This window comes from Oryzias melastigma, linkage group LG3 (genome assembly GCF_002922805.2).
Source record: "Oryzias melastigma strain HK-1 linkage group LG3, ASM292280v2, whole genome shotgun sequence".
NCBI classification, from domain to species: domain Eukaryota; kingdom Metazoa; phylum Chordata; class Actinopteri; order Beloniformes; family Adrianichthyidae; genus Oryzias; species Oryzias melastigma.
The window spans coordinates 28,036,778-28,064,441 of NC_050514.1; the positions used below are offsets into that span (position 1 = coordinate 28,036,778).

The window sequence follows — 27,664 nt, forward strand, 5'->3', positions numbered from 1 at the left end:
GACATATTTTGGGTAAGTTTATGAGTTTTTATTTTCTTATTGAAAAACATTTCACTTGGGCTAATTTGACATTCAGCTAATATTTTAGCAAGTTCTCAGCTTCAGCGATTTCAGCTAGTAGCATCAACAATTTCAACTATCAGCAATCAGCTTCAGCGATTTCAACTATCTGCTTTAGCTATCAGCAATGATATTCAGCGTTTTCAGCTAAAAGCTTCAGCATTTTCAACTATCAGCTTCAGCTATTAGCAATCAGCTTCAGTGTTTTCAGCTGTTAGCTTCAGCGATTTCAACTTTGAGCTTCAGCTATCAGCAATCAGTTTCAGTGTTTTCAGGTATCAGCTTCTGTGTTTTCAACTAACAGCTTTAGCATTTTCAGCTATTAGCTTCAACGTTTTCAACTATCAGCTTCAGCGTTTTCAACAATAAGCTTCAGCGTTTTCGTGTATTAGCTTCAAGGATTTTAACTATTAGCAATCAGCTTTAGCATTTTCACCTACTAGCTTCAGCATTTTCAGCTATTAGCTTCAGTGATTTTAACTGTCAGTCTCAGTGTTTTCACCAATCAGCTTTAGTGTTTCTACTACTAGCTTCAGCGTTTTCAGCGATCACTTCAGAGATTTCAGCTATGAGTTTCAGCTTTTGTGAACTACAGTATAAGCTTCAGCTTTTTTACCAATCAGCTTCTGCGTTTTCTGTTATTAGCTTCAGCGTTTTCAACAATCAGCTTTAGCGTTTTCAGCAATCAGCTTTAGCGTTTTCAGCTACTAGCTGAAGCTAACTTCAGCGATTTTTTTTCTGTTTTTATTTATTTATCAGCTTTAGCGTTTTCAGCAATTCTAGCTTCAGCGATTTAATCATCAGCTTTAGCGTTTTCAGCAATCAGCTTTAGCATTTTCAGCTACTAGCTGAAGCTAACTTCAGCGATTTTTTTTTTATTTATCAGCTTTAGCGTTTTCAGCGATTCTAGCTTCAGCGATTTAACCATCAGCTTTAGCATTTTCAGCTATCAGCTTCAGCATTTTCAGTTATTACCTTCAGCGATTTCACCCATAAGCTTCAGTGTCTTCAGCTATAAGCTTCAGCTATTTTCGCTATCCATTACAGTATTTTCAACTATTTTAGCATCTTCGGCTATCTGCTCTAGCATCTTCAGCGAGGATCTTAAGCTCATAGCATTCCCACTAGCATATTCGCAGGAAATGTCTAGTTCTAATCATTTCAATAATTTTAGCTCTCAAAGTCCCTGTATTTCTACGTATTTGCTGTTAATTTACATTGTATGCTGCAAAGGTGAGGCGGCACCAAACACACTTCACGTTAGAATGTGCAATCCCATGTAAACTAGGTCATTTTACTTCACTTAAATTCTTGAAAAGTAGAAATGCAAGAGCCATTTTCACTTTTGTTCATGGTAATAACTTTAACTAGAGCCACTAGCATTTAATCATTTGTGCTTTTTTTTTTTTCTTCCCTCCTTTTTTTATTGTTCTTGATGTTTGAGAAAAAAATGGGGCATTTGTCAGCTCACATTTGTTCTTTGGTGGTTGTTATTAAAGTTCAGTTGGAGTCAGTTCTTCAACATCTTGAACAATTCAACATCTACAAACTCAAAACAAACAATTGTTTGCCTACAGTTCATAGTTAGTGTTTGAAATTGTTGTGATTTTATCCAAAGTGATTAAGAACAAAAAAATTAAAAGTTCATTAACCAGAACGACTCTTAATTCCTTCCAAATGAACAGCTCTTGGTGCAGAATGTTGTTCGTCATTCTTTTGTCTCTACAAAAAGAGACAGAATTTTGGGCTCCACCCGTCAGTCTACACACCTGTTTGGAGAACCCCTGACAACTTTTGGTTTTGTGTTTCAGTCTCCATCAACATGCAGCCTCTTCCTCCTCCTTGTTTCCTGACCTTCCTGTACTCTTTCTGCAAGGCTCTGTGCTGCTCTTTTCTCATCCTGCTTCTCTTTCTTTCCAGCCGTCTCCTGTGACCCCTCAGACCGCCAGGCAGTGTCCTCTGACCTCGGCCAACATGGCGCCCTCTCCCTCTCCCACTCCTTCCAGCCCTGCCCTGCAGACCTCCTCTTCTTCCTCTGCTTCCTCCTGTCCTGCAATACGCCCTGTGAGATCACATTCCTCACACGCATGCTTGACATTTTCTGTCAATGGCATCCCTGATGCGATGCTGATAAACATTAGGGTGAAGGGTTTCACTGTTCAAGTCAGTGGTTAAAAGGGTTTATTGTTCCTTAATCTAGTTTCCGTTTTGTCTCACTTTACTGAAAGGAATTGAAGCGGCCAGGAAGTTTTTTTTGTCCTAAAAATTCATTGAGTCAGTGGATATCATTGACAGAAATTTGAAGAATCCTGTTTGAAGCTTTAGTTACAATAAAGAAACAAAGATAAAAATAATAGTATTTATGATATTTGTACTCAGATGTATGAATAAAGGATATACGTGGATGGAAAACTGCCACAGAATATAAAGGAAAAGTGGGGTCAGTTGGGTGCTTAAATAAAAAAATTCCAAGGTAACAACTTACAACTTCCTCTTTATTTAACTTTTAGCTGGTTTTGCATTTTTGGTCTGTAACACAAAAAAAGATTATGCTATTTATTCTCTTAATGATGTTACAAATAAGGAAGTTAAAGATTGGTTGTTCCAAAATTCTCCCAATACTTACTTTTTAGTGCACTTTATAGGGCGTTCGCCATTTTATCGGGACGTCCGAATCCATAAATCCCAAATCCAGTGCCCTGAAAATTTCCCAGAAGTCTTTGTGGAAAACCAGTGTGCATCAATGCTCGATGTATTGATTAATATAGACCACCATGCATTGCAATTGAGGATTTTGTCATTTACAAAAAAAGTTTTTTTAAACTTATTTTTTTATAAATCTGATAAAGTTTTCATCATCAGAACCCAGCTGATTCTTAAATAGTCTTTGTGAAATGTTCATATCTATTAGGTTTTTATTTTGGTAATCGAGTAAGTTAAAATTAATCAATGAGTGAGCATGGTGTCCACGGCACTAGATGGTCTTTAAGGGTCAGGGAGTAGTGAGTGAATCGGGACAGAGTCTTTAATTCATCTTAAGATGTGCGACACAGCAGGAAAACATTTTGTGTGTACTAATCATCTACAGTTTAAATGTTAGTACAGTATAGATTATTATTCCCAATACAAAAAAAAAAGATTGACAGACACCTTCACTAAACAGGAAAGCACTTCCTGTTTTTTTTTCAGCAGCTTGGAAGTATTGATTTTTCTCTCAGTACAAGTTTTCACAGTTTAAAGACCACAGACGTTAACAGCCCCTTTGAGAGACGTTAACGTGAGGCTTTTATTCTTAAAGGACGGTTTAAGTTCATTACATTAGAGACCCGACCTTTGATCATGTCATCTTTTGACTGCTCTTGGTACATTTTCCTTTAGAAACTCTGTGGTACAGTGGGTCTGGTCAGATTTGGACCCAGGAACAATCAAAGCCTGTCTCATTAGGAAGGACTTGTACTATAAAACATTAAAGACTCCCTCCGATCATCCTTTGATTTTCTCGTAAAATCGTTCCAAGTCGTCTTTTATTTGTGATTATGTTGTTTTTACCCAAATTTTTTCAAATTACCATTTTTCTAAGGCATAGTTTTGTATTAGTTATTTAGAAATTAGTCTCTGAGTTATAAATGGGATCATTGGTGCTGAGCAACCCCGCCCCTCTTCCCCTCCCTGTCGCTGGGAGCGTGGAGCAGGGAGATTGTGGTGTATTTTCTGTGCAACAAATAAGCTCTTTTTCAAACTAAATATTTTGTCTGCTCCTGATTCACAATTATTTACTTAAAAAATAATTGGAAATTCAATTTTAAGCGAATTTTTTGTTCATATTTGTCCTCCATCTTAGAAAAAGGCTGCATAAATGTGATTAAAAACACCAAAAACACAATTTTCTATTGGAGTGGTTCTAAATTATTGCAGCATCTCTTTTTATGATGGGAACCTCAGCTCATACTTTTGTTCCCATCATGCAGGATATCTTAAACTTTTGTGAACTTTAAACCTACATGTAACATTTATTTCCAAATTAGATCCTCTACAATAACTTATAAAATAAATGTAATTTGGAGGCAGACAATATCGACTTATGTTCTTTGCTTTCTACTTTGAATTATTTCATTCATACATCAATTTAGAACAGACGAGCTTTAAAGGAAAAAGTATCCTATAATATATCAGACATACTGTAGTTTCTTATAAATTTATGAACCTGGACAATCAAATCTTTTCAAAACTGCTGACCGAAAGGTAGCCACAAATCCGGCATCGATGGCCTCCCGTTTTCTATTCTTCTTCCTTGTCACCTCCTCCTCTTTCCTCCTCGTCTTTGAAGAGATGTCCACTGAAGTTAGGACACTAGATGTGACAGGAGCGCTGTGGCGCCTGCCTCCTGTTCTCTGTGGCCTTGCTGCGAGCGAAGCGTCACGTCCTGTTTATCTCTCTGTCTCTTTCTTTGCTCTTCCAGAAGGGCCCCGTGGCGCCCACCGTGGCAGTGACGGCTCCACAGCAGGCCCCTGTAGTTATGACCCCCCAGGCCCCGTCTCAGCCTGCCTCTCAGCCAGTGCAGCCTGCACAAGCGGGCATCGCCGCAGCTCCCGGAGGTCCTGTCGTGTCCCAGGTCTGTTTTCCTTGATTTTATTTGATCAAATTCTATGGAGGCGGGCCCGGCGCTCCCAAAGCTGCCAGGAGGCTTGCTGCTCAGCCGCGGACCTCATCATATCGGACCCTATTGCACAGCTGGGCATGGACAAAGAGTCTCACACGTGCTCACACACATGCCACCTTTTATATTCACACACTGACCAAAACACTGTTTGTTGTTTTTTTTTTTTTTTCAAAGTGATCATTGAACAAAAACACGATTTTAATTTCACCCCATTGATGCTCATGAGGTCAATCTGGCAGTGACTTGAACATTTACCGACTGATGTGCAGTTTTAAGTGAATCTGTAGTCTTTCTTTCTTTCATACAGAGGCTAACGGATCCCTGGTTCTGTTGCAGGAAATGCAAGAAAACGTGAAGAAGTGTAAGAATTTCTTGGCTACTCTCATCAAACTTGCATCTCACAACTCTCCGTCCCCAGAGACGTCCAAGAACGTAAAGGCTCTGGTCCAAGACCTGTTGGTGAGTTCCAAAACAATGTCACAGTTCATTCAAGACCATATACCAGGAGTCTGCAACCTTTAACAGTAAAAGAGACATTTGGGCTCGTTTTCTACTGATCAAAACCTAGAAGGGTTAGCCTTCAAACCTTTAAGAAATTAGGATTTGCATTTATTACCTTCTTTTTTTGTTAATACATATGAATTATGTCTATTTTTTGACATGAACAAAAGCAAAATATAAAAATATACTAGCATATCTCAAAATGTGAAAAATGTGAATGTTTTTTTTATGTTTTTATCTTTTACCTCAGTACATGCCAAATTAGCCAAAAAGCTAGCTCGTTGCTTAATTACTAGCTAAACTCCATTATAGCTTAAAATTCCTCAGTAAAATAAATTGGTCAAAAATGTGAGCCTGTTGCTAAAATAAAAGGTAAACTAAATTAGCCTAAAAATCCCATTAGATAACGAATTAGCCAAAATGTGTTAGCATAATGCTAAAATATTAGCTCAATTCCAAATTAGCATAAAAAACTCAGTAAAGGCCAAAGTAGCCACAAAAAAAACTAGTTTGTGATTACTAGCTAAACTCTAAAATAGCCTAAAATTCATCAGTAAACTAAATTAGTCTAAAACTTTATTATGTTGCTAAAAAAGAAGCTAAACTCTAAATTATCCTAAAAAACACAGTAGATAACAAATTAGCCAAAAACGTTGGTATGTTGCTAAAATATTAGGTAAACTCCAAATTTTTGAAAATTACTAAATAAGATTAAAACATAGCCCATGAATGTATTTAAGGGTTTGTTGATAATCTACTTAAAATGTTGAAATTCGAAGACTTTCTCATTCATTTCCTATGGGGCATATTTTGCTCAAAATTTCAAAAACTTTAAAGTTTATGAATATTAATAATACATATAGTAATATCCTGAACAAGAAAAAGAAAAGTTAATATGAATTTCATATTTGTGTTGTTGTATTGAACATTTCCAACCTCTAGATGGCAGCAAGAAACTTTTACTGAACATTTCTAATCTGAGCTGTAAATGTTCAAGAAGTTACAGCATTTAGGGATGAAACTGTAAAAGTTTGACTTCTTCAGTAATGAGACTTTCTCTGATGGTAAAGGCTTTTATTTTGTTAAACAGGATGCCAAGATTGAACCTGAAGAGTTCACCAGCCGCCTGCAGACTGAGCTGAAGTCCTCTCCACAGCCTTACCTGGTGCCTTTTCTTAAGGTGGGGATCAGTTTAGAGACTTTCTGTAACCTTTTTTAAAGCAACGAGAAAACCTGCTGTAAATGATGTGTTTTGGTCCATTTTCTTTAAACTCCACACTTCCATCTTGAAGTCAAATCCTTACTAAAGGCTTGAATTACCCCCTTAAATTAAAAAGCTGAGCCTCTTTGTGACTCGCACCTGCAGTCACTCTCAAACCTCAAATATTGTCCTAAATGGGCTTCCCTAAAGTAGCCCTTTGCCCGGCAGCAGAACCAGTGATGCTCGGTTTGACAGTAGAGCCACGCATGCACCCCCCCCCTGGTCTTACTTCTGACTGTCTGTGACAGTGGCCCCTCCAGCCAGCACCCAGTAGCTTCCTTCAGCCAGCTGCGATGAGCGTCACATCAAGACGGTCGACCTCGCAACCCGGCCGCCATCAGACGTTGTCAAGCAGTGTTAGATCGTTTATGTCCGAAATGTGGTCACAGTGGCCAATAATGAGCTGCATTAACTTCTCAGGTGTTCTACTTGTGGTTAGTTTAGTATTTTGTAATAAATACTACAATACAAATGTATTTTTATGTTTAAAAAGTGATTGTGTTTCGAGTAAATCCGCATTAATCACTAAAAGGTTTGTCATCTTTTGACATATTTGAAAAGGTTTAGACATAACGGTGAACTGTCTTTGTTGTTGGCTTTCTACCAATCATGTCTGTGTCATGGAGGCACTCTAATCTCTGACCCCCTCCTGCTTCCTCGTGAACAGAAGAGCCTCCCGGCCCTGAGGCTGTCTCTGCTGAATAGTCAGCAGTCCCTGACCCAGCCCCCGCAGCAGGGAATCAAACCAGCACCCGGCAGCACCCCGCCTGCCATCGTGGCCGGGCCAGCTGTGCGCATAAGCCACCCCAACAGTGTCAGCACCACTCCGGGCGCCGGCGCACTGCCTGCTGGGACGCTCGGACATGCAGCTGCAATGGTATGTACAGACTGTTGAAAACGCCCTCGTGAGCAGACTCTAATGGGAGTTTCTACATGAAATTCTGCTTTGAAAAAAAAAAAAAAGAATAGAATTTGAAGATGAACTCCATATTTACAGTAAGTGAAACTCATAAATTGCTGCAAGACTCACAATTCTAAAACAAACAAAAAAAAATATGTATATATATATATATGTATGTATGCACGCACACACACACGCAAGTACTGTACGTACCTGAATGTATATATGTACTATTCCTACGTAAGTAGGTACTTTACGTACCAATGTAAGTAAACAAGTAAGTACCAACAGTACCAACGTAAGTACAAACGTACATAAGTACCTACATAAGTAAGTAAGTAATTACTGTACATATGTACGTTACAAAGGACCATAAGTAAATAAGTAGGTAGGTAAATAAGTACTAAACATATGTAAATGACTACTCTGTGTGCGTATGTAATTAAGTACTGTATGTTCATATGTAAGTAAGTACTCCAAGTATGTAAGTATAGCACGTATTTAAGTAAGTATTGTACTTAAAAAGTACTGTATTTAAGTACTGTACTTATTACGTTACGTATGTAAGTACTGTACGTACTTATGTAGTTTAGTAAGTGCTGTATGGACATAAGTACTGTATGTAAATACTATACTTACATTACGTATGTCATTACTGTACTTGTGTTACGTGTGTAAGTATTGTACATGCGTATGTAGTTAAGTAAGGACTGTTTGTACGTAAGTACTCTTACGCTGCGTCTGTAAGTCCTATACGTATATATGTACTTAAGTAAATCTGTATGCATGTAAGTACTGTACATATGTAATTGAGTAAGTACTATATGTACCTATGTATGTAATTAATATGTAATTAATTAATGGTTAATTAATGGTCATCATATCTTCAGCTTTTGACAAGCCATTCTTGGCGTTTTTCTTATTCACCCACTTTCAGAAAACTCAGATTCAGGTCAAATCTGGCAGAAATGACAACTGCAGCCCTGAATTCTGGCTTTAAATCAAACCAAACTAAGTCAAAAGTGACCTCACACTCCAGCTCTTCATCTGTAAAGAGTATTTTACCCACTGCCATTCCTGAAACTGTCTGACTGGATTTAAACTCACAACTTACTGAGGTCAGAGTAGTGCCTGCTGAACCACTTTGACCTTTTTACTGATAAGATTTATCGAATAAGAAACTAAAACACAGCTGATAAATAGTTTTAAAACAGGACTATCAGGATATGGGAATCCAGTTTTAATTTGGTGACTATATTTCATTTCAAATCTATATTTGCTTTTGATCATCAATGTGGGATCACCATTTTATCTATTAGGTCAAAATAAATCCACATTCTAATAAATTAGAAAAAAATTGAAGCCATAACAGAGAAAAGTAATAAGTTCCCTCAGGACAAACAAGGCAAAGCTGCAGATTTAAGTTACATTTAAGATAATTTACAGATGATGCCTCGTAGCTTTAAATCCAAGACATCCACTCATAAAATTTGGAAACCCCTTAAGTTTTGAAGGCGTCTGATATCACTTTTAGGAAAATTGTGAAATGCAACATTAAGCTGAGTGTAGGATGGACTCCCTGAGCACTCTTTATTGTATCTTTAATGGGAGCGGCACACATAATGAAAACCTACAAATTTAAGCACAGTCGTTGAGAAACAAGCTCTTACAGCAGATGACCTCCTCGGGTGATCTGGTAATACTTCCCAAAACATCTACCTTAATTGTTTGCACTTAAATGTCTTAATGGTTCTTGTTTTTAAAGCCAGAAAGTGATTCAACGGTATCAGAAAGGTCAGGTTGCATTCTGCGTAGAATTAAAAGGTTATTTTACTGCTAGAGTAAACTGGAATCAGACTAACCATAAATGAGCGCTGGATTGGATGAGATGCGTCACATGCCCTCTACGGGGGTTGACCCATAAGACTGCTGCAGGTTTTTGAGTTTCTTTCCGTCATGGAAATAAAATGTACCCTTGTTGTATGCGTGGTAAGTGGCATCATATTACATTTACGTTGATAGTGTAATGGTGTCGTACAATGCCCGTACACCACACTCTATTCCAGGGCTCTGCAACCTTTTTGATTGAAGAATCAGAACATGCTTTTATATATATATATATATATATATAAGTATTTTTCAGACTATATACCGCATTTAGCTAAACAAAACAGTCAGATAAATCTAACTTTATTCAACTTATTTACAAAAAGTTTAGGCTCCTGACTACAATACCCATAATGCTCCAACAGTCCATCAAACGATTTTGATTCGGAGTTTACCAAAGTTGAAAATTTTGTCAGATTTTTGTGGACCACAGAAAGCACAACCAGAATTCATACTTATGGCACACTGGAATTTAAGGTGGACTGTCTATTATTGAACAAAATTCAAGGATTTTAAATGTGCCGTGCAGTCTACTTAATTAGCTCTGATTTAATTTTAGGTTAGATTTACAGATTATTAGGTGAGATCCACCAATAACGATAAATTAATATAGTTTTTTTATTTAATCAGTCAAGCCATCACACCTTCTGTTACTAAATTTGCTTCTTTGACATAATCATATCCTAAAGGGTGTCTTTTATTTTGAAATTAATTAATGTGAACTTTTGTCAAAAGTTACAAACTTTTTTCTATAACAAAAAAATCTCTTTATGAACATGTTATATTCATGTAAAAAAACACAATTGTTCATTTATATTTGATTGATTGTTCATTTAAGACAGTGACAGCATATATTAATAAATCATTTAAAAATGCAAACAATTAAGAGGGAAATTTAGGATAATTTCCATATTTAGTCCCTATAGAAAAGGTTGATGGTCTCTAAGTAAAAAGATAAGTTAAATTAATACAGAAAGGACAACAGAAATCAGACAACAGCAGAAGCAGAACATTTGTAACTGAAGTAACGATAAGTACTTTAGTTACTATACTGATGAAGTACTTATTGTTACTTCAGTTTAGTGACAATAAATACAAATCTGTCTCCTATTTTCTACAAGTAAGATGTTGTGGCTCCTACTGGGTTGTGGTCAGTAACAAATTGACCCGAACGGCTGTTTAAATGTTGAAGGTCGCAGACCCTTGTTCTAGTCAGTAGTAATTGACTGCGTCCAAATAAATAAGTGCCTGTAGGACACCCCAAAACTACACTTTAATTGTCTACTTTCCTCATTTCTAACAGTCAGACTCAAAGTGTTTTGTATGTTATTGCTTTAGCACTAACGGGCTCCTTGCGCAGCACGCAGAGTTTAGGGGGGGTTGAAAAGTGTTCACTTAGACCTATTGTCTCCAGCATGCCTGTAAGATCAACATTTTCACTCTACAGGGTCACGGAGTGGTCTGCAATCTTAAAATTTGACGTCCATTTTTCACCCACAGTTGTGACTAAGGCATTAGTTTCAGATCTTTGGTTTAAATCAATGGTTTTAAGTGAAAGAAAGTTTCACTGCAGCCTGTTTTTTTCTGGTTTGAAGTATCCTGAAGCAGCACCGAGTAACTTTAACTTCCAGAGTTGTGCTTTATCATTAGTGAAGTCATTTGTCATGCACTGAGAGCTTCAGCTACACTTAGGTCTCTCCACTTTGAGAAGTGGAGTCAGGTATGATTTGGGTTTCTCCGCCAAGTTCATAAGAGGAATTAAGGTGCTCTTTAAATGCTTTTGAGGAAGGAAAAAAAACATAATTTTAGCCATTTCTAACAGTGATGGAGGTTTTTCCTTTCTTTCAGTGTTCTGCAATGATAATTTAAAGAAAATCTGTGTCCAAACCATCGTTTTTAGTGCATTTGTGATGTTGCTGGGTTCTGTGAGCGTTTGAAAGCACATTTATCTGTTGGTTTGGATGCCTCTCTCAGTTTTGAGTACCCGGTGAGCCCTGTGGTCAGCACTGTAGTGATGTAATGGCATGTTTCTGTGATGGCTGCTTTCACAGTGCCTTGGGGGGGTTGAGAGAAGCTTTTGCAATGATAGTGCGGGGACAAGGGCAGGTGAGCTGCAGGGTCCACTGCTGCTCGACCTCATCTTACATCTGTGCTACATTAAAGAGGGAGGATGACCATGTCTTCTTCTCCTCATCACATCCCGGAACAAATGGAAAGACTTTACATTGTCTCCTTTTTTTCCATTCTCCTCCCATTTTTTTACACCCTTTCGTCTCTTCATCTCCCTCCCTCTACATGTTAACCGTTGAAGGGTGAAGCAAGGTAACTAGGTCAGCCCCGGGTCAATTACAAATGTGGCCGCCATTACATCCTAGAGAGCCCTCTAGTCCCTTTCACTCAACCTCTCTTTCAGGAACAAAACTAACATAAACAAACAATCATTTAGAATTTTATGAAATGACGCCCAGTGGCAAATAAACTAGGCAAAAAACAGACCTTTGTACTGTAGAATCTTAAACCAGTTTTTGGTGTTTTTAACATGTTCTTGTTGAATTTTTCTCATGACGGAGGACATAAGGAGCAAACGAAAAAAAAATCAGTTTGAAAAGGAGCACATTTGCGATGTAAACCATATTGGACAGACCACAAGCTCCACATAAACAGAGAGTCTCAGCAACAAAGGTTTATTTTGGCTAAAAATGGTAAAATCATAATTAAAAGTCCACTAGGAGTACTTTCTGATCAGAAGTGAATCAAAATGGGTTTTTAAGGGTTTTTGCTTTATTAATGTTGATTATGTTTGTATCTTTTTTTTTTTTTTTTTCTTGGACCAGAACGGGAAAAAAAGAAGATGGAAGGAGATGGAAGTTGGGCACAAAAGACAGATAAAAGAGGAGGGAAAATCAAAAAACAATCAGGTGTAAATAGTAATCTAAAATGGGCGGGGCCTGTCCACACACACACTCAGTTGTTACAAACATACCGCTTTGCTAAAATAGTCTTCCACAGCTTTCAGTTTGAGTGATTTTTTACTTGTTAGATGCAGGCACCACAAACTGTTAAACTTCCTCTGTAAAAATACATTTGGTGCATAAAGGGGTCAAACGTTCATGAAGTGATTGAAGAAAGCCATCCTTACAACCTGTAGAAACTTTTTACAACACTGCCACTATCTGAGTGATTATTTAAACACAGAATTAGATATTTTAAATGAATTAAGACAAAGGTGTTATTCTTTCATCTAATTTATAATATATTAAACTTAAAATCAGGCTCATTTACTTAACTAAAAGATGATTTGATTCATATTAATTAATTGATTTCACTTTTATGGCATTTTTTTTGTTTTTTCTGTTGCAAAAACTTCCTTTTAAATTAGTTTTTAATTAAAATATTAACAGTTTAGGTTATTCATCTTCCATCTTGATTAGATGTATGTTACTAAAATGCATTGTGGGTCATTTTTAGCTCTCTTACAGTTGTTTTTTTTGGATTTATAAGCAGTTTTTACACTGCTCAATGACTCTAAACACAAATCGGTATTGACAGGTTTACCCACTGCTTTTGGAACGATTTGACATTGGATTTGTTATAAAGGACAATATAATAACTATCAACCTTTGGACATTTATTGCCCACAATCTATGCTCCATCATGTCGATCCATCTACTTGACCCGTGGTTTTAAGGCCTAAAATTAAATAAGGAATTTGGTAAAAAAAAAAAAATCCTAATCAGTCGAATTAATTGTTAAAGGAAAGTTTAAAATGTTTAAATTGAGTAAGCCAATTATTGTTTAAATTGACTTGTGGAATAAATTGATTGAGGACTATATCAGTCAACCCTGAAAACATTTTTAAATATAAATAGCAACATTTAAAGAAAATAGGAGAACTGAGACAGTTTTCTCCATCATTTTGGCCTTTTTCTCATAATATATTTGATTCAGTGTAAACTTTGATTTCAATATGAAGTTGAGATCTTCTTGTCTCTCCTCAGCCTGTGATTCCTTGTTTCCTACCTGAGATACCTGAAGATTTTTTTTTTTTTTTGAAATTGTTAACTGTGTCATCGTCTGGCCAGAGGTGCTAGCTATCTCCGCCTGTTATGAATGTATTTTTTCCTCCCCTTCCCTCCCACTCATTCAGGCCCCTGCAGTGGATTTCTGGGAAGAAATGGCCTCCGTCGTTTTTCAGAAGCTTGAACAGTAATATAGCATGTGTCAGGAAATGGAAAACAAGGCTAAAAAATATGCAGCAAGAAGCAAACTGGTTAGAATGGATGGCTGAGCCTAAGGCTCGGCCCGTAGCTGTTAGCAAGGAAGGAAGTGACTCTAATAGCCCAGAATAGTGCCCCCACCTTTCTTTTCTTTTTCCTCCCACTACTGTTCCCTCTAAACTACAATTTCACAGAGGTCTTGACTTTTTACTGCTGCTCTCCAATCTGCAAATGGAAGCAAATATAGGTCATTCACTGTAGCTTCAAGATCCACCTTGACCTCCACTTTCTCCGAACTGTGCACCAAGAGTTCATCACTCCTACAAATATTCTGCTTCCTCGACTGCAGATTATTATGCAATTGCTCGCACTTTACAAAAGAAGCAATTATGCTAAAGTACCACGCTAAAGTGGTTCTTAGAGAGGTTATCTGTAGAAGATTTTCTGGCGTCTAACAATTATTTTTGTTTTATTTTTTCTAAGAAAATCTGGTTTGGTCAAGGGTGCAATTTTATACTTTTAATTTTTTTTTTTTGTTTTTGCTCCTCAGGGCGTGAAAACTGGAGGTGCTGTCAGTGGCCAGGTCCGCATGCCCGTGGTGCTCACACAGTCCATCAGACCACAAGGTGAGACATCTGCAGGGCTTCTCACTCCTCATAATCCAAGCTGATGTGCATTCAACAAAAAAAATAAAAAATAAATAAACATCTACATTAGGGCTGCCAGGATTAGTTGACTGATCCACGACTAATCGACTATCAAAATGGTCGACGACTAATTTAATAGTCGATTAGTCGTTACTTTATATTATAATGAGTCAGAGTGTTGTAAAGTTAAAAGTTATAATGGCATTCTGCTAGCTTTTTTGATTATTTTGGCATTTATTAAAGTTTTTTTTGGCTAATTTCGAGTTTGGTTAATATTTCAGCTGCGTGCTAGCTATTTTGGCTAATTTAGGATTTTTTCTGTTTTTAAGGCTTTGGAGTCTACCTAATCTTTCCGCTACATCCTAGCTATTTTGGATAACTTAGGCTTTTTTGTTTTATAGGCTAACCAATATTATAGCTGGCTGTCAGCGTTTTCAGCTATTTAGTTTCATCTAACAATTTCGCCATCTTCAGGTATTAGCAGTAGCATCTTCAGCGGCCAAGTTTTAGCTTACAGCATTATCACAAGTAATGTTATATATCTAATTTTTAGTTTGTGCATGACCAGATTAGTCGACTAATCAGAAAAAATAATCGGTGATTAGTCGACTATTAAAATAATAATTTGTGGGAGCTCTAATCTACATAAGATGAAAGGTTTGAATATGGTTGAGCAAATACACCAAATCCTCGCTGGATCCCCGCGTGCAGAAGAAGCATTGAAACGGGCTAAACGTTAGATTGCTATCAGTCAAACTGTGACTGTTCCCTCAGCGGTCTGGAAGATGCATCAACAGACAGGAGCCTTAGAGAGAACAGGTGTTTTCTCCTGTTTGGTTATTTAGTCTTCCCAAACATTTGCACTGCTGCTTACTCACACTGATTCACAACCACGCTTCCCACAGAAGCCCACAAACATCGCCCCAACACCAGCCGGGTGGAACGCTCCCCTCAGAGAGCTGTGTTCTCTCCAGTGCTGTGTGTGTGTGATCGGAGGTGCATACAAATTTGATCTGCCCCCTTCCCGAAGATCGCCTGCGGTAAAAGATCTGTAGGTTGTTTTATGCCCATAAATTGGAATGCGGGGATAGTTCTAAAAATACTTTTCTGTGCCTCCTGGCGAGGAACATGCCTGTTAAAATCAAGTTTAAATTCACTCTGGCAGTCCTTGTGCCTCTCTGGAAAACGTGTCTCGGAGCGGGATGCGGTTTTAGGAGTGTAAGGAGAACCGGTGAAGCGCAGTGATATTGACAGAGCAACGCTCTGCAACCAACCTGGGGAGAGCGACACTGCCCCCCCCCCACGCCCATCCATCCCCGCGAGGATAATAGAGACAGCTGAAGGTAGTAGTTAGGCCTTTGATGCAGATGGGAGGGGACGTTTCAATGATAGCATTACTTCTTTCTTTAATTCTTGAGCGCTTTCCCCCTTATTTTATATGCCTTCTCCTCAACAGGCGCAATGGGAAAAGGAGCCATCATCCAAACAGGCAGGAGTCCCATGGGCCTGCCTGCTCAGATCTGCGGGAATCAGAAAAACAAGCTCAACGACCCCGGGGGAGGCTCCTTCAGGTACAACTCCTCTCCTCAAGATTGGCTGTAAAACGCATGCACTTCCAAGCTGCCACCACTTGGGGGCAGCATTTTACCAAGAAGTCCACTCGTGACTACAGGCTACACTCTCAGCTAAACCTATGAGTGTTTTATACAGTTGCCCGGCTGGCCACCTGGCTGCCTGCCTTCCTGCCCGTCTGGTTGATCTGTGGCCCTTCTCTCTGTGCGCCCACCTCTCCGCCAGCCAATACATCACCCCCCCACTCTCACCCTCCTTGTGTGTCAGTGTCACAACTCGCTGGCAGGATTGCAAATGAGCGAAATCTTAATTTAGAAAAATGATAATTGTGTCCAGATGGTTGGAATTTCTGGATGCGATTCTGAAAATACCTTTTGGTGGAGTCAAACATGCAGGATTTCGCCTGCAGCTGCGCTCGCGCTCTCTCTGGTCTCCTCTCTGCTTCAGCGGGGCCTTTGTCTCACAACATAAAAGGTTCATCGCCCACATGCTGGCCTTTGCGGTCTATGTTTTTGGTCTTGTTACTCTGCGTTTGAGCACTATTTACATTCTAGTGTGTTTGTGTGCTTCTCAGCCCCTGCTTGAGTGTGTTTAATACTCCAGTGGTGTTCACGTATGTAAATATTGACATATATGGGAGGTTTATGATGGCCTTGGTGTGACTGGGCTTCGGCACTATCAGCCTGGGTCACATGGGCCAGTGGGTTCATTGTAATGGCCCCTGTCTCCTGAGGGGAAAGGCAGGACCCGGGGCTCTGATTGATAAACCAATAAATCTTTAGCAGCGTTGGTAATTAAGCTGTCAGACTCGCTTGTTACTGACGACCTTTTCCCCCCTGCAGTGATCACAGCGACCCGCCACAAACCAACAAACTGGATTTAACATAAGCCGGACGGCGTGTTGCACTACTGTCCCAAAAGAAACCTTTCAGCTTGTTGATTGTCATTCCAACCTCTGAGTTTGGACCCTAAAAACACTAATTATTGTTGATGAAATGATGATTACTAGTTATTACTCTAATAACTTTTCAACCACGATTTTGTTTTCCAACTAGAATAGAAACACCATAATTGAGATAAAGGTAAAACAATTATAGAACTGCAATGAAAATAATAAAGGGTAAATATTGAATTTTTTGCTGTTGTTGCTGCTGTGACACATTGAACTTTGCATTATGGTTTTAGAACAATCAACTACATGCCTGCTTTAGATACATTTACAACAGAAGTTATATAATCCCTCATTTCTCCTCTTCGTTTCATTTTAGAGGAGGAAGGTGATGTGCGGTATATCTTAAAGAACAAGCGGTAGTGTCTGTCGTATGACAGACACCTTGTCACAGGAATGGATTACTGCTCCACATCATTCATCCCAAGAAGTAGAATTCAGTCAAACTTATTTTTGGGACAACATTTTAGATCATCGGGAGTACAAATCTTCAAAATGACCCTTTGAAAGAATAAATCCAGAAGTGCACACACACATCAAATACAATTTTGTATTAAAAAACAAAACTAAATTGACAGTGATGAAAATACTGTCTAACTGGAGGAAACAAAGCAGCTGAAATTTTTTAATAAAACACATTTGAAAAGTTGGTTTTATTCATGTAAAGCGAGAAACAAGATGATTTTTTTTCCACAAAAAGATCAAAGTGTCAGTTCCTACAATATTAAACTTAAGTTAAACTTTTTGAAAACATAAAAAGTAAAAAAAGTGACTTTTTAAAAAAAATCAAAGCCAAATATTATTTTATTTTGCAGTGAATTTTCAGTTTTAAAGTCTTACAATATATTAATTTTGAAAGTTGTTAATTTTGCCCTTAAATTTAGATTTTCATGCTTCTTAAAACAACTCAAAAAATTTTCAATAATTGAAAAACATCTGGAACAAGCTTAATTTTTTATATTTCTTAAAATAAATTTTGATGTCCTGCTATTTTAATGCAAAATGTAATCTTAAAATCTAGCTGTAAAGATTCATATTTAGGTTGATTGCTCTGGTAATTGAAAATATCTTAAAATAAACATGAATTCAAAAAAATGTTTTATAGCTTTAAAGTGGATACATGTCCTACATATCTTATTTTAAAGGTTACACCAGTCCAACTATCCTTATTTCAAGAGCAATCAACATTTTATGTTAATTATGATTTTAAAAAAGAGCTAGTTTCATTTAGATGTTACTTAAAATAAGATGTTTTGAAGATCAAATGAGTCTACAAGGTGTTCAGGTTTTACATCCATCCATCTATCGTGTTCCGCTCATCCGGGACCGGGTTATGAGGACAATCTAAGCAAAGATGTCCAGACTTCCCCATACCCGCCCACTTCCTCCAGCTCTTCTGGGAGATCAAGAGGCATTCCAGCCCAGTCAGGAGACATAGTTTCTCTAGCGTGTCCTGGATCTTCCCTCGGGCCTCTGCCCAGTGAACATGCCCGGAACACCTCCCGATTCAAGTTTTATTGTCTTAAAACAAGTTGGTACATTTTACTAGAAAGCTTCTGGTAAGTTAGTTTTTTCTAATATCAATTGTAAAGAGAGGTTTTAACTAGAAACGAGACAAAAATACTTGATGGTATTTTGTGTTTTTGCAGTGAAAAATACGTTTTTATTCAGATGTAGTTTCACTAATCCTTTGGAAGGAAGTTTTTTTGGGATAGATGTCCATTAACTGTCAAATTTAAAATGAACCGGTGTGGGTCTAGTTTGTGTCCATAGGATTTCCTCTCTGCTATATGCAGACGATGTTGTCCTGTTGGATTCATTAATCTAGGACCTCCAGCAGGCAATGGAGAGGTTTGCAGGAGAGTGTGAGGCACCCCACCAAGTCTGAGGCCGTGGTTCTTGACCAGAGAAAGGAAGCTTGCCTCCTGGATGCCTCACTGGGGTGGTGCTCCTGTCATGTACCACTGTGTGGAGGCCCCAGGGAAGACCCAAGAGACGTTGGAGAGACTATATCTGGAAACGTCTTGGGGGTGGAGAAAGTGGCCGGGGACAAGGAAGTCTGGGGAACTTTTGCTGCCCCCACGACCCGATCCCTGATGAGGCGAAGAAAATGACTAGACATCATAAAATTGAATAGAAGAGATAAAATAAGTGTTTTTGATTCTGATAACTTTTATGTCAATATGGGTTTATTTAGCAAAATGTAAAAAAAGTTTGATTTTACTAGTAATACTTGTGGATGAAGCAACTCGTATGCAACAAGTCATCATCTGGTCATTGCTCAGTCAGTCATCCAGCCGGCTGTGTTCAGCTGCAGTCTGGGACTAATGTGTGTGTGTGTCTGTCACTCTGAACCACTGGTCCCAGCGGGCCAGCTGTAGCACAAACACACACACATTCTCACTGCAGGGCTTGTGGGGTTTCCAATGCAGCGGCAGCCTTCTGTGTAAGTGCTCGTGTTGGTGTTTGCGTGTGGTTTACTGTACAGAGTGAAAGCAGCTGTCTCCGTGCCCTCCTCCTCCCCTCTCCCCGATCTCTCTGTAAACACTCAACATCCGCTGTAATCACTGGCAAACCAACCAAGGCCCTCAGCCCTCTGCCAACCGCTGAGCTCAGCCTCAGTCCTGTTAATCCAACCCCGCGCTACATGGTGGACACACACCAACAAACAAACACTGGCATCGCGGCAAAGGAGAGTTCACACAGACACATGTGGAAAATAAAGAGCAAAAAAGGGGTTTGGGTTAACAATCGATTCAGCCAGTTGGAATTTTTCTTTTCATCTTGCATCTGTGGTTACATCCTTTGTTGCTCTGAAAATTGCTATGTCATGTGCAATTTTTGCTAACAAAGTCCTGGCGAGTAAAATGGGACTCATGTTTTGCTTTCAAGGGTGACCAAACAGGGAAGTTGGAGGCTCACTCCACCCACAGCTGAAATTTGGAAATCCAGTCAGAGGGGTGGGGAACAGGACTGTTATCATTTCTGGAGCTGTAGATCATGACTTGGGACTTAAATGGATTTCAACTGTAATACTTGTAGGGGGCAGCACACAGACAGTTTTTGACTATATTTTTAAAAATGTAATAGGGTTCTTTTAATTTGTAAAAACATTTGCAATGACCAACTGACAGTACTTTTAAAACAGACAAAAAAGTTGATTTGGGGTTTGGTTGTCCTTTAAACTCCTACTCCAATCTTCTTTTGAGCTATTTTAAGCATTCCCAGTGGTCTTTTAATTATAGTTATGCAATTTTTAGCCAATTTCAGAAAAACTTGCATTTTTTTTGTAGGACATAGCTTCTGCAGAGCGGCAACCAGTTCCTTGTGGGTGGGACTGTTGGCAGCTCCACCCCCACTTCCCCTCCCCGTTACAGAGCAGAGAGAGATTTTTCTTTGTTACAAAAAAGCATTTTTTTCCAACAGAATTTTTTGTCTTCTACTGCATCACAACTATTGAAGAAAAAAATATTAATAATTGCAATTTGAATCTCAATTTTCTTTATATATGTCTTCCACCCTCAGAAAAATGTCATAAAAACATGTTATAAACACCAAAAACACAATTTTCATTGGAGTGCGATTTTAAAGTTGCTCAAAAAAAGTTAAAACAGCGGTTTAGAAACCCGTTAAGATTAGATTATAGCTGTTTTTATAAAATTCATTTGTTTTATTCTGTTTTATTTAATCTTTTTTTTCTTTTTTTTTTTTTAGCATATTTTACTTTTGCCTCTTGACCAGGACTGAAAAAGAACTCAGTGGATCTCAACTGGGATTTTTTCCTGGTTAAATAATGGTTAAATAAAAATAAACTGTTGCCTCCCAGAACTGCATATTTCTGCAAACTTCTCTCAGTGCCTCTAACTCGTTTAATTAGTGAAGTTTACCCTCAACAGAGTGAGTTATTTGCAGTCACCCTTCAAACGAGTCGGGGCTTCTCTTCTGCCACTCCTGCCACCAGTTGGATCCCCCGCACAACCCGAACATCCAGCGTGCTGCTGGACCTCCGGCTGCTTTGAGGAGAATATGTTTCCAGTTGTGCGTGTCTCTCATCACAGGAGCGGCAACATCCAAGGCCCGGGTGTTAGTCACAGGAATCAATCAGGGCCCCCCGCCAGGACACCGAGACCTGTACCCACAGGGCTGTGGACGGGGGTGTTGGTAGTTGGGGGGATGTAGAATGTAGCACCATACATTTATTTTTCTTCCAACACACAAACCATCTAAAGGGCAGGTGCAGCCCTCAAAGCACCCATGGCATGCCCTCGCTGAAGCGGGGCTTGATATGGAAACGACATGCATATGTATTCATGTGGCCCCCGGCTCCGTGTCCCCCAGGCAGCCCAAACCAATAACTGAGAGGCCGCTCTTTAGCTCCTGTGCAAGCTAATTACATTTGTGCTTTATTAGTGCGCAGGCACAGCCAGGAATGTTTTGCATTTCATATTTCATTCCCTCCTTTTAATGTCAGACCTGTCGATGGCGCTCTCATTTGATTTGAGTCGCGGAGATGCCAGAGAACCCTGGAACCTGAACGTGGAAGACAAAGAGAACAACAGCGTTCTTGGGTCCCAGACAGGGATTTTTCACAGCAGTTTTTATCTACTAACAGTAAATTGAAAGAATATAGATAAAAACAAAGTAAAATAAATCAAAAATTAAAAACAAATATATAAAAAGTATATATTAATGTATTTATTTTCTATTTGTGTATTTAAATAAACATTTTGATAGTAATCTAGAGGACATTTCTGAAAATATTTTTTATATTTTTACTTTTTTTTAATCTGTTTTTGCTAAAAGCTAGCAGGTGACCCTTTCTTACTTAACTTTGTCAAATACATAGTATAGTGTTTAATTTGTCAAAAATATTCAGTCAATGCACATTTGCAAAACCATTTTTCTGGATGGATTTGGTCACAGAATTTACTTCAAAAGTACCAAAATATTTATGCTTACTAAGACAAAATGAGCTTAAACTCTTAATTATAGCCAAGTTTAAAATCTGAAGCAGAATTATTGTGGGGAAAAAAGAAGGGTTTTAAACCAGGGACTTGATGATAATTAAAAGTTGAAAGCTAAGAAAACCCAGAAGGTAGAAATGAATGAAGGATTCTAACAAAAAAATCAGTTTTGAACAATTTCACCTATAAAATAAATAAGAAATAGACGAGCTTATAAAATATGTTCTTTCTTAATGCAATTTTGCTTTATTTTGAAAATATTCTCACCTAAATTTACTGTTCAAAAACATTTTTACAAAATCAAAATTCATACACAGGACTTTGAAAAACAGATATGTTCTTTTAGGGAGGTCAAGTTGTCTTTGTGGACGCGATGAGAGCCTGAGCCCTAGAGATATATCATTGTTTCCTTTACCTGGACACTTTATACATATGAAGGTTTAATTAGAGTTCTGGTGGAAAGAAACAGAGAAAAGAGAATATAGAGGGATGCAAGGTTCAGGCAGCTTCTCTAATTGTCTTTGTCAACCTCCTGCTGTGGTGTCAAGTTTCATATCAGCTCTCTGTGGCCGCTCCAAGGAGCAGTAGGGCCTCGACGGGGTGGATCTGGCTGACTGTGTGTGGCTCCAAGAAGCCTGAATTAAAGTCACGGCCTCACTGCACACATGTATACACAACATAACAACAAAGACACATCGCTTCCTTCCTACAGCAGTTTTAGGAACATAGATAACTTTAGTAGTTTATTAGAAATTCACCTCTAAGATGTGGGTGATACCATGAGTGCAGAGTAAGCCTTCCCTCATTTCCCATCATCCCTTTGTTTATGCTCTCTTCAGCTAGCTTACAGCCCTTAGGAAATTGGATTTTTTTTCTTACAATTATAAAAAGCTGTTACCTCTTATAATATAATGCATATCGTCATCCAGAAAAAAACAAACCAACACGAGGACAAAGACACATCCAAAAGAAAAATGTGATCTATATGTCGATACTGTTGGGACATTAAAATGAACTAAAATCTGAGTCACCTCACTTAGAAAATGTTTTATCAAAAGTTTAAGCTAAGTTAAAAGCAGAAAGGTTCCAAACGGAAGCAGAGAGCAGGTTTCACAGAAAGAGATGATCCCGCTTCCTCAGATAATACAGAGCCATCTGATGTATCATGAGAATTTTCTAATGTTTTTTCTAGAACCGTTTGTCTTGTGTCAATTGCTTGTGACACATCTGCTTCCATCCATTCCTGTTGTGTTTAATATATCCATTCTGTACTAATCTGTGCATAGAGTCTGAACTGATAACTATTACTTCGTTTCCACGAGGATCAGACTGGTCCTCTCCTGGCTGGTTTAGAATGGTCAATTCAAGTCTCAATTCCATTGTGTTGGACCATCAAGGCGCATGCGGGGTGTAGACTGATAACAAAAAAACATGCGTGGGTTTTCTCTGGGCACTACGGCTTCTTCCATGGTCCAAACATAGTTAATAGGTTAACTGGTGACCCTTTGGTGTGAATGTGAAAGTGTTGTTTGTCTTTGTGTTGCCCTATGATGAAGGAAAGGACCCTCTTTTGCCCTTCAGCAGCTGGGTGGGCTCCAGCATCCCTGTGACCCAGAATGGGAATACTGTGGGATTAGTAGATGGATGGATGAGACACCTTTTACAAAATCATGACTCTGGAATGTGAGAGTATAAATACAGTAAATATTTTCCTGCTTTGTGTGTTCCTTTCTTTATCTTTGATGTCAAGAATCATGAAAAGCAGTTTATAGAAGTTATTTTTTTGGCAGTTGTTATATATTGATTGTGTGTCTTTTGTCCCTAATGTGTTGCCGTAGAAAGTTTTAGCTGGAAAGAAAAGAAGCAAAGTCACATGTAAGAGTGCATGTTGAAGATGGCGAATTAAAACACTTGTATGCAGCTTAACTTGGCCTCCCGTTCCTTTATTTCAAGTTGTGATACCAGGAAGGAGTATACAACAGCATTAACTTACCAGATTTAGTTGATTGATGGTTCATGATTTTCTTGATTGTTGCTGGGGAAGACACAGAACCCCACATGCCCCTGGTGGTTATAGGTGGTAGTGTTTGGCAGCGGACCCGCCATCAGTGTGTGAATTGGACTGTAAAGTGATTTCCATTTTAAAACATGTTACAAAAGTTCTATAAAGTATATGGCATTAACAATTTGTTTTAAACCTCGTTCTCATTTCAGAGATGACGACGACATTAACGACGTGGCATCCATGGCCGGAGTAAATCTGAACGAAGAGAGCGCACGAATACTGGCAACCAACTCGGAGCTGGTGGGAACTCAGATCCGCTCCTGTAAAGACGAGGCTTTCCTGCATCCGGGCCTGCTGCACCGGCGGATTCTGGAAACTGGTGAGACTCGGTTTACCCCTGTGGAATGCAACTCATGAACTATTAACTCTCAAGTCTTAAAGGCTCCAAAGCCAAAGCTGTTGTTGCTGTGTTTTTTCTGCATTTATTCTGTCATGGCGAACCCTCTTCAATTCTGTCTGTTTCTGCGACTGAGACTGTAGCTTCTTTTGTTTGGCCTTGGTTTAAATGTGATCCTCTTAACAATTCCTTCACCTCCTTTAATAAATTCTTCAGTGGCTGTCTGAACTCACTGGACCTCAGGCACACACATAAATACTTAATGGGTTTGTCTTTTGAAGGCTGGCTGTCAGATTGTCCTCTGGACTGAAGGAACAGAGTTTAAAGGGAATGTAAGTTAGCAGTGAAGTTTTGCTTTTGTCTTCCCAGTGGATCTTGACACTCTGATACACAGTGTCGCATGTTCCCATAGATGCAGGTGGAGATTTGTCCTCAAAATCGAGGGAGGGAGGGAGGGAGTGTTTTTGTTATTTCTGTTTTCAACCTACAGCCAGCCTTTACTTCATACGTTCCAAAGTTTCTAGTTTACTGTGGAAACGTATTTCCAGCATCATCGCATCAAAAAAGTAATTTCCTGAGACGTGGAGCCAAGTGCCCCCATCTTGTTTCATCTCAATTAAAGTATCTTTAGTGTAGCATGGAGGCCTGCAGGTCATGTTGTGTTACATGGACTCTTAGCATGGTTGTTATCCCGTCACCTTGGGGTAAGGGGGTTGTTTAAAAATATAAATCTTTCCTTAAGGGGGCACACAGCTTGATGCAGGGCAGGAGGCTAGGGTGCCCCCTGCTGGGCAAGTGGCATTTGTGCAGCTTTGTTGTGTCAGTGATTGGCCTTTCCACACTCGCAGCTGACAGCGGTCCGAGGGAGGCTCTCCCGGCCTGCCAGCTCCACTCAATCAGGGAAGCTCGGCTGCTCCTCTCTTATGTAGAAACACCAATTTAGGCGTCACACTGGTTCCCGGTTTAGCACTAAAACTTCTCTTTGACCTTTCTTGACCTGCCATTGTTTCCATAACACCAAGGCTGCCACGACTTTTTACCGTTTTTGATGTCAATATTTCCAATCTTTTCCCAATTTCTAACACCCGTTTCTGCCGCTGTTAGCTGTGTCTTTTTCTTTGGCCGTCCTTTGTCCTCCACTTTCATAAACAGCCCCTGAAAACAAACACTTGTGCCCAGCTTAACTCCCAAGCCTCCCTTCTCCTTCCCTTCATTACTCTCCAGGCTTGTCCTTGAGCTTGAAGGGAACTGCAAAGTTGCAAAGCAGAAATCCACCCACCCATCTCAGGAACCAGAACACAGACACAGCTGGAGTTCTCTAGAAAGGCACCTCAAAGTAATGATAGTTCTTTTTTTTTACCTTCCAGGCCCACACACATACTTGTGCACATGTAAAGTTAGTGAAGTCTTTTGGCTTCACTTAATATATCGCCTTAAACGCTGTCAAAGTTTCACCCAAGTTCTGCAATAATGTAATAAAAGGGACATATTCTAATATTTATTTTCAAAAATGGGTTACATAATTCTGTAGTATTGTTAAACAAAAAAAGTATCAGCAGCAGGCTACAGTCCTGATGTTACATTAAAAAGAACAGGTTATTTAGCATGTACAGACATAAATATATCATTCACTGGACAGAAACCACTGATAAATAAAAAAAAAAGTTTTAAGTGTCCATTGACTGGAATATTCTGTCTCAAAATGGCATTTAGATGATTAAAAATAAAGCTTTGAGCTCTTTTGGGTTTTCCCAATTGTCAATTAAAAGAAAACGCCTGAAAAAATGTAGATATTTAAAAAAATAGTTATTTAACTTCAGGTTTTGACGTTGTTTTTCATTACATTTAAGGTCGATATACTAAATTATAGCAAATTATTTAATTAAAAAAACAGCAACACAAACCAAAATCTATAAAAGTATGGAAGCATTTGTAACTCATAATTCAAAATAAAGGTCAATATTGCAAAGGCTTCCATTTTCACAATGTAACTGCTTTACTTGTCTCTCAATTCTCCAAATGGCTTTTTCTTTTTCTTTTTTCTTCTTCAACACCGCTCATTCTGTAACTTAATAAAAATAATAAAGAAAATGGCATTTGTCATTTCATTGTCTAAAAGTTCTTTAGTAAATTTGTACCAAAATTTACTATTTTTGAAGAAGAAAAAGAAAAAGATGTTTGGAGAATTGCTTTTTCATTTAATTTAAGAGACAAGTAATGCAGTTACATTGTGGAAATAAAAACACATCTCTAGAATTGACTTTTATTTTGAATTATGAGTCACAAATGCTTCCATATAAAGAAAGCTCATAAAGAAGATTGAATTTACTTTAATATAAAACCCACACACTTAATATTTGGTTATTTGCCCTGAGACCAGTACGTTACGGGTCTACTTTAACAGTCAGGTCATACTTTGCCACATAGCATCAAAGGTTAGATTGGGGGGTTAAACTATTGACTAGTACACGACTATGACTCATGGGGTCATTTGAAGGGGGAGTGAGTTGAGAAGGGATGAAACTAATTTTAAAACTCAGACTTTCATATCTTTCATATCTATTGATCCAGGATGGTTTCATAGAAGAAAAAGGTTCAAAAAATGTCATCTAGACTTTAAGCTAAAGATATTGTCTCATTGATTCAAGAGGCTTAAAGTTAGGAAGTGTCTTGGACCAGAGATGCTGCAACTTTAGTTTTTTTTTTTTTTTTGGAACCCCATTAGCTTCCACAAAGTGGAGGCATGTCTTCCTGCACTATGATTCCACAAAATGTACAAGTCAATTACCAGTAATCTTATTTACATTAAAAGAAAACATGTTAAAATAAGGTCAAAGCAGATTCATTTTTGTATTCATCATACCAATAATACATTTCATCAAATTATACAAATCGAATTATTGTAAGTGGTTCTTGTGTGTTAGTTTTCAAATCTTTTTGCAATGATATTTGATATCTATATTCCTTATCCTCCCAGAAAGTTGATTCCAGGCATCAGAAGATCTAAATAGCACTGTTCCTCTCACACAGTTGGACCTTCCAAAAGGAACAATCAAATCACCAGGGCTGACATTGATGGCAATACCCACTCTACAATAGTTTCTTTACCAAAATTATGGGCATTTTTTAAGGAAATGAATCTACCTTTAAGCTTTTTCTGGTACTTAGATTGTTAATAACCTTAACCTTTATATCAGGCACCAAAAACAGCAAATAAATGTTAAAAATGTATATTTTAAAGAGACCCTTTTTACAACAGGGCCCCTTTTGGGATCTCTTTCAGTAAGCGATTGTTGCCCAATCACAAATGTGGTGTAAGTAGGATGGTTTGGTTCTCTTCAGCTCAGTCAGAAAAAAACTTTTTGTCATTTTTAAGTAAGTAATAATCTAACAAAGCCTACAACATTTTAAAGGACAAGAAAATTCATCTGAAAATTGATGAGTATAACTGTAACGCTGATACCCAACTCCAGTCTTCATGAGAACATGTTTCTTGTGGCAATTCTTCTGCTTTTACTTATAATTTCTGAATTCTTACCAAAAAAAAAGCTGTGATGTGTTTTGGCCTTTTGGCCTGCTGTGTTGCTCCAAACAACCTTCTCAATGCAACTTCTTATTGGTGGAGCAATAAGAGGTAATTCGT

The 27,664-nt window shown here is 38.4% G+C and overlaps 1 protein-coding gene across 2 annotated transcripts in view; it reads left to right on the forward strand.

The window, feature by feature from the left end:
* Positions 1-27,664, forward strand: part of LOC112160752 (transcription initiation factor TFIID subunit 4) — a 105,992-nt gene that overhangs the window by 15,889 nt on the left and 62,439 nt on the right. The window contains exons 3-10 of one of the 2 annotated variants that reach the window (XM_024295527.2): positions 1,981-2,124; positions 4,520-4,672; positions 5,057-5,179; positions 6,312-6,401; positions 7,150-7,359; positions 14,038-14,113; positions 15,591-15,705; positions 23,834-24,003. In XM_024295527.2, coding sequence (XP_024151295.1) covers positions 1,981-2,124; positions 4,520-4,672; positions 5,057-5,179; positions 6,312-6,401; positions 7,150-7,359; positions 14,038-14,113; positions 15,591-15,705; positions 23,834-24,003 — 1,081 coding nt within the window. The remainder of the gene's footprint in view (positions 1-1,980; positions 2,125-4,519; positions 4,673-5,056; positions 5,180-6,311; positions 6,402-7,149; positions 7,360-14,037; positions 14,114-15,590; positions 15,706-23,833; positions 24,004-27,664) is intronic. The other variant, XM_024295528.2, reaches the window with a different exon arrangement.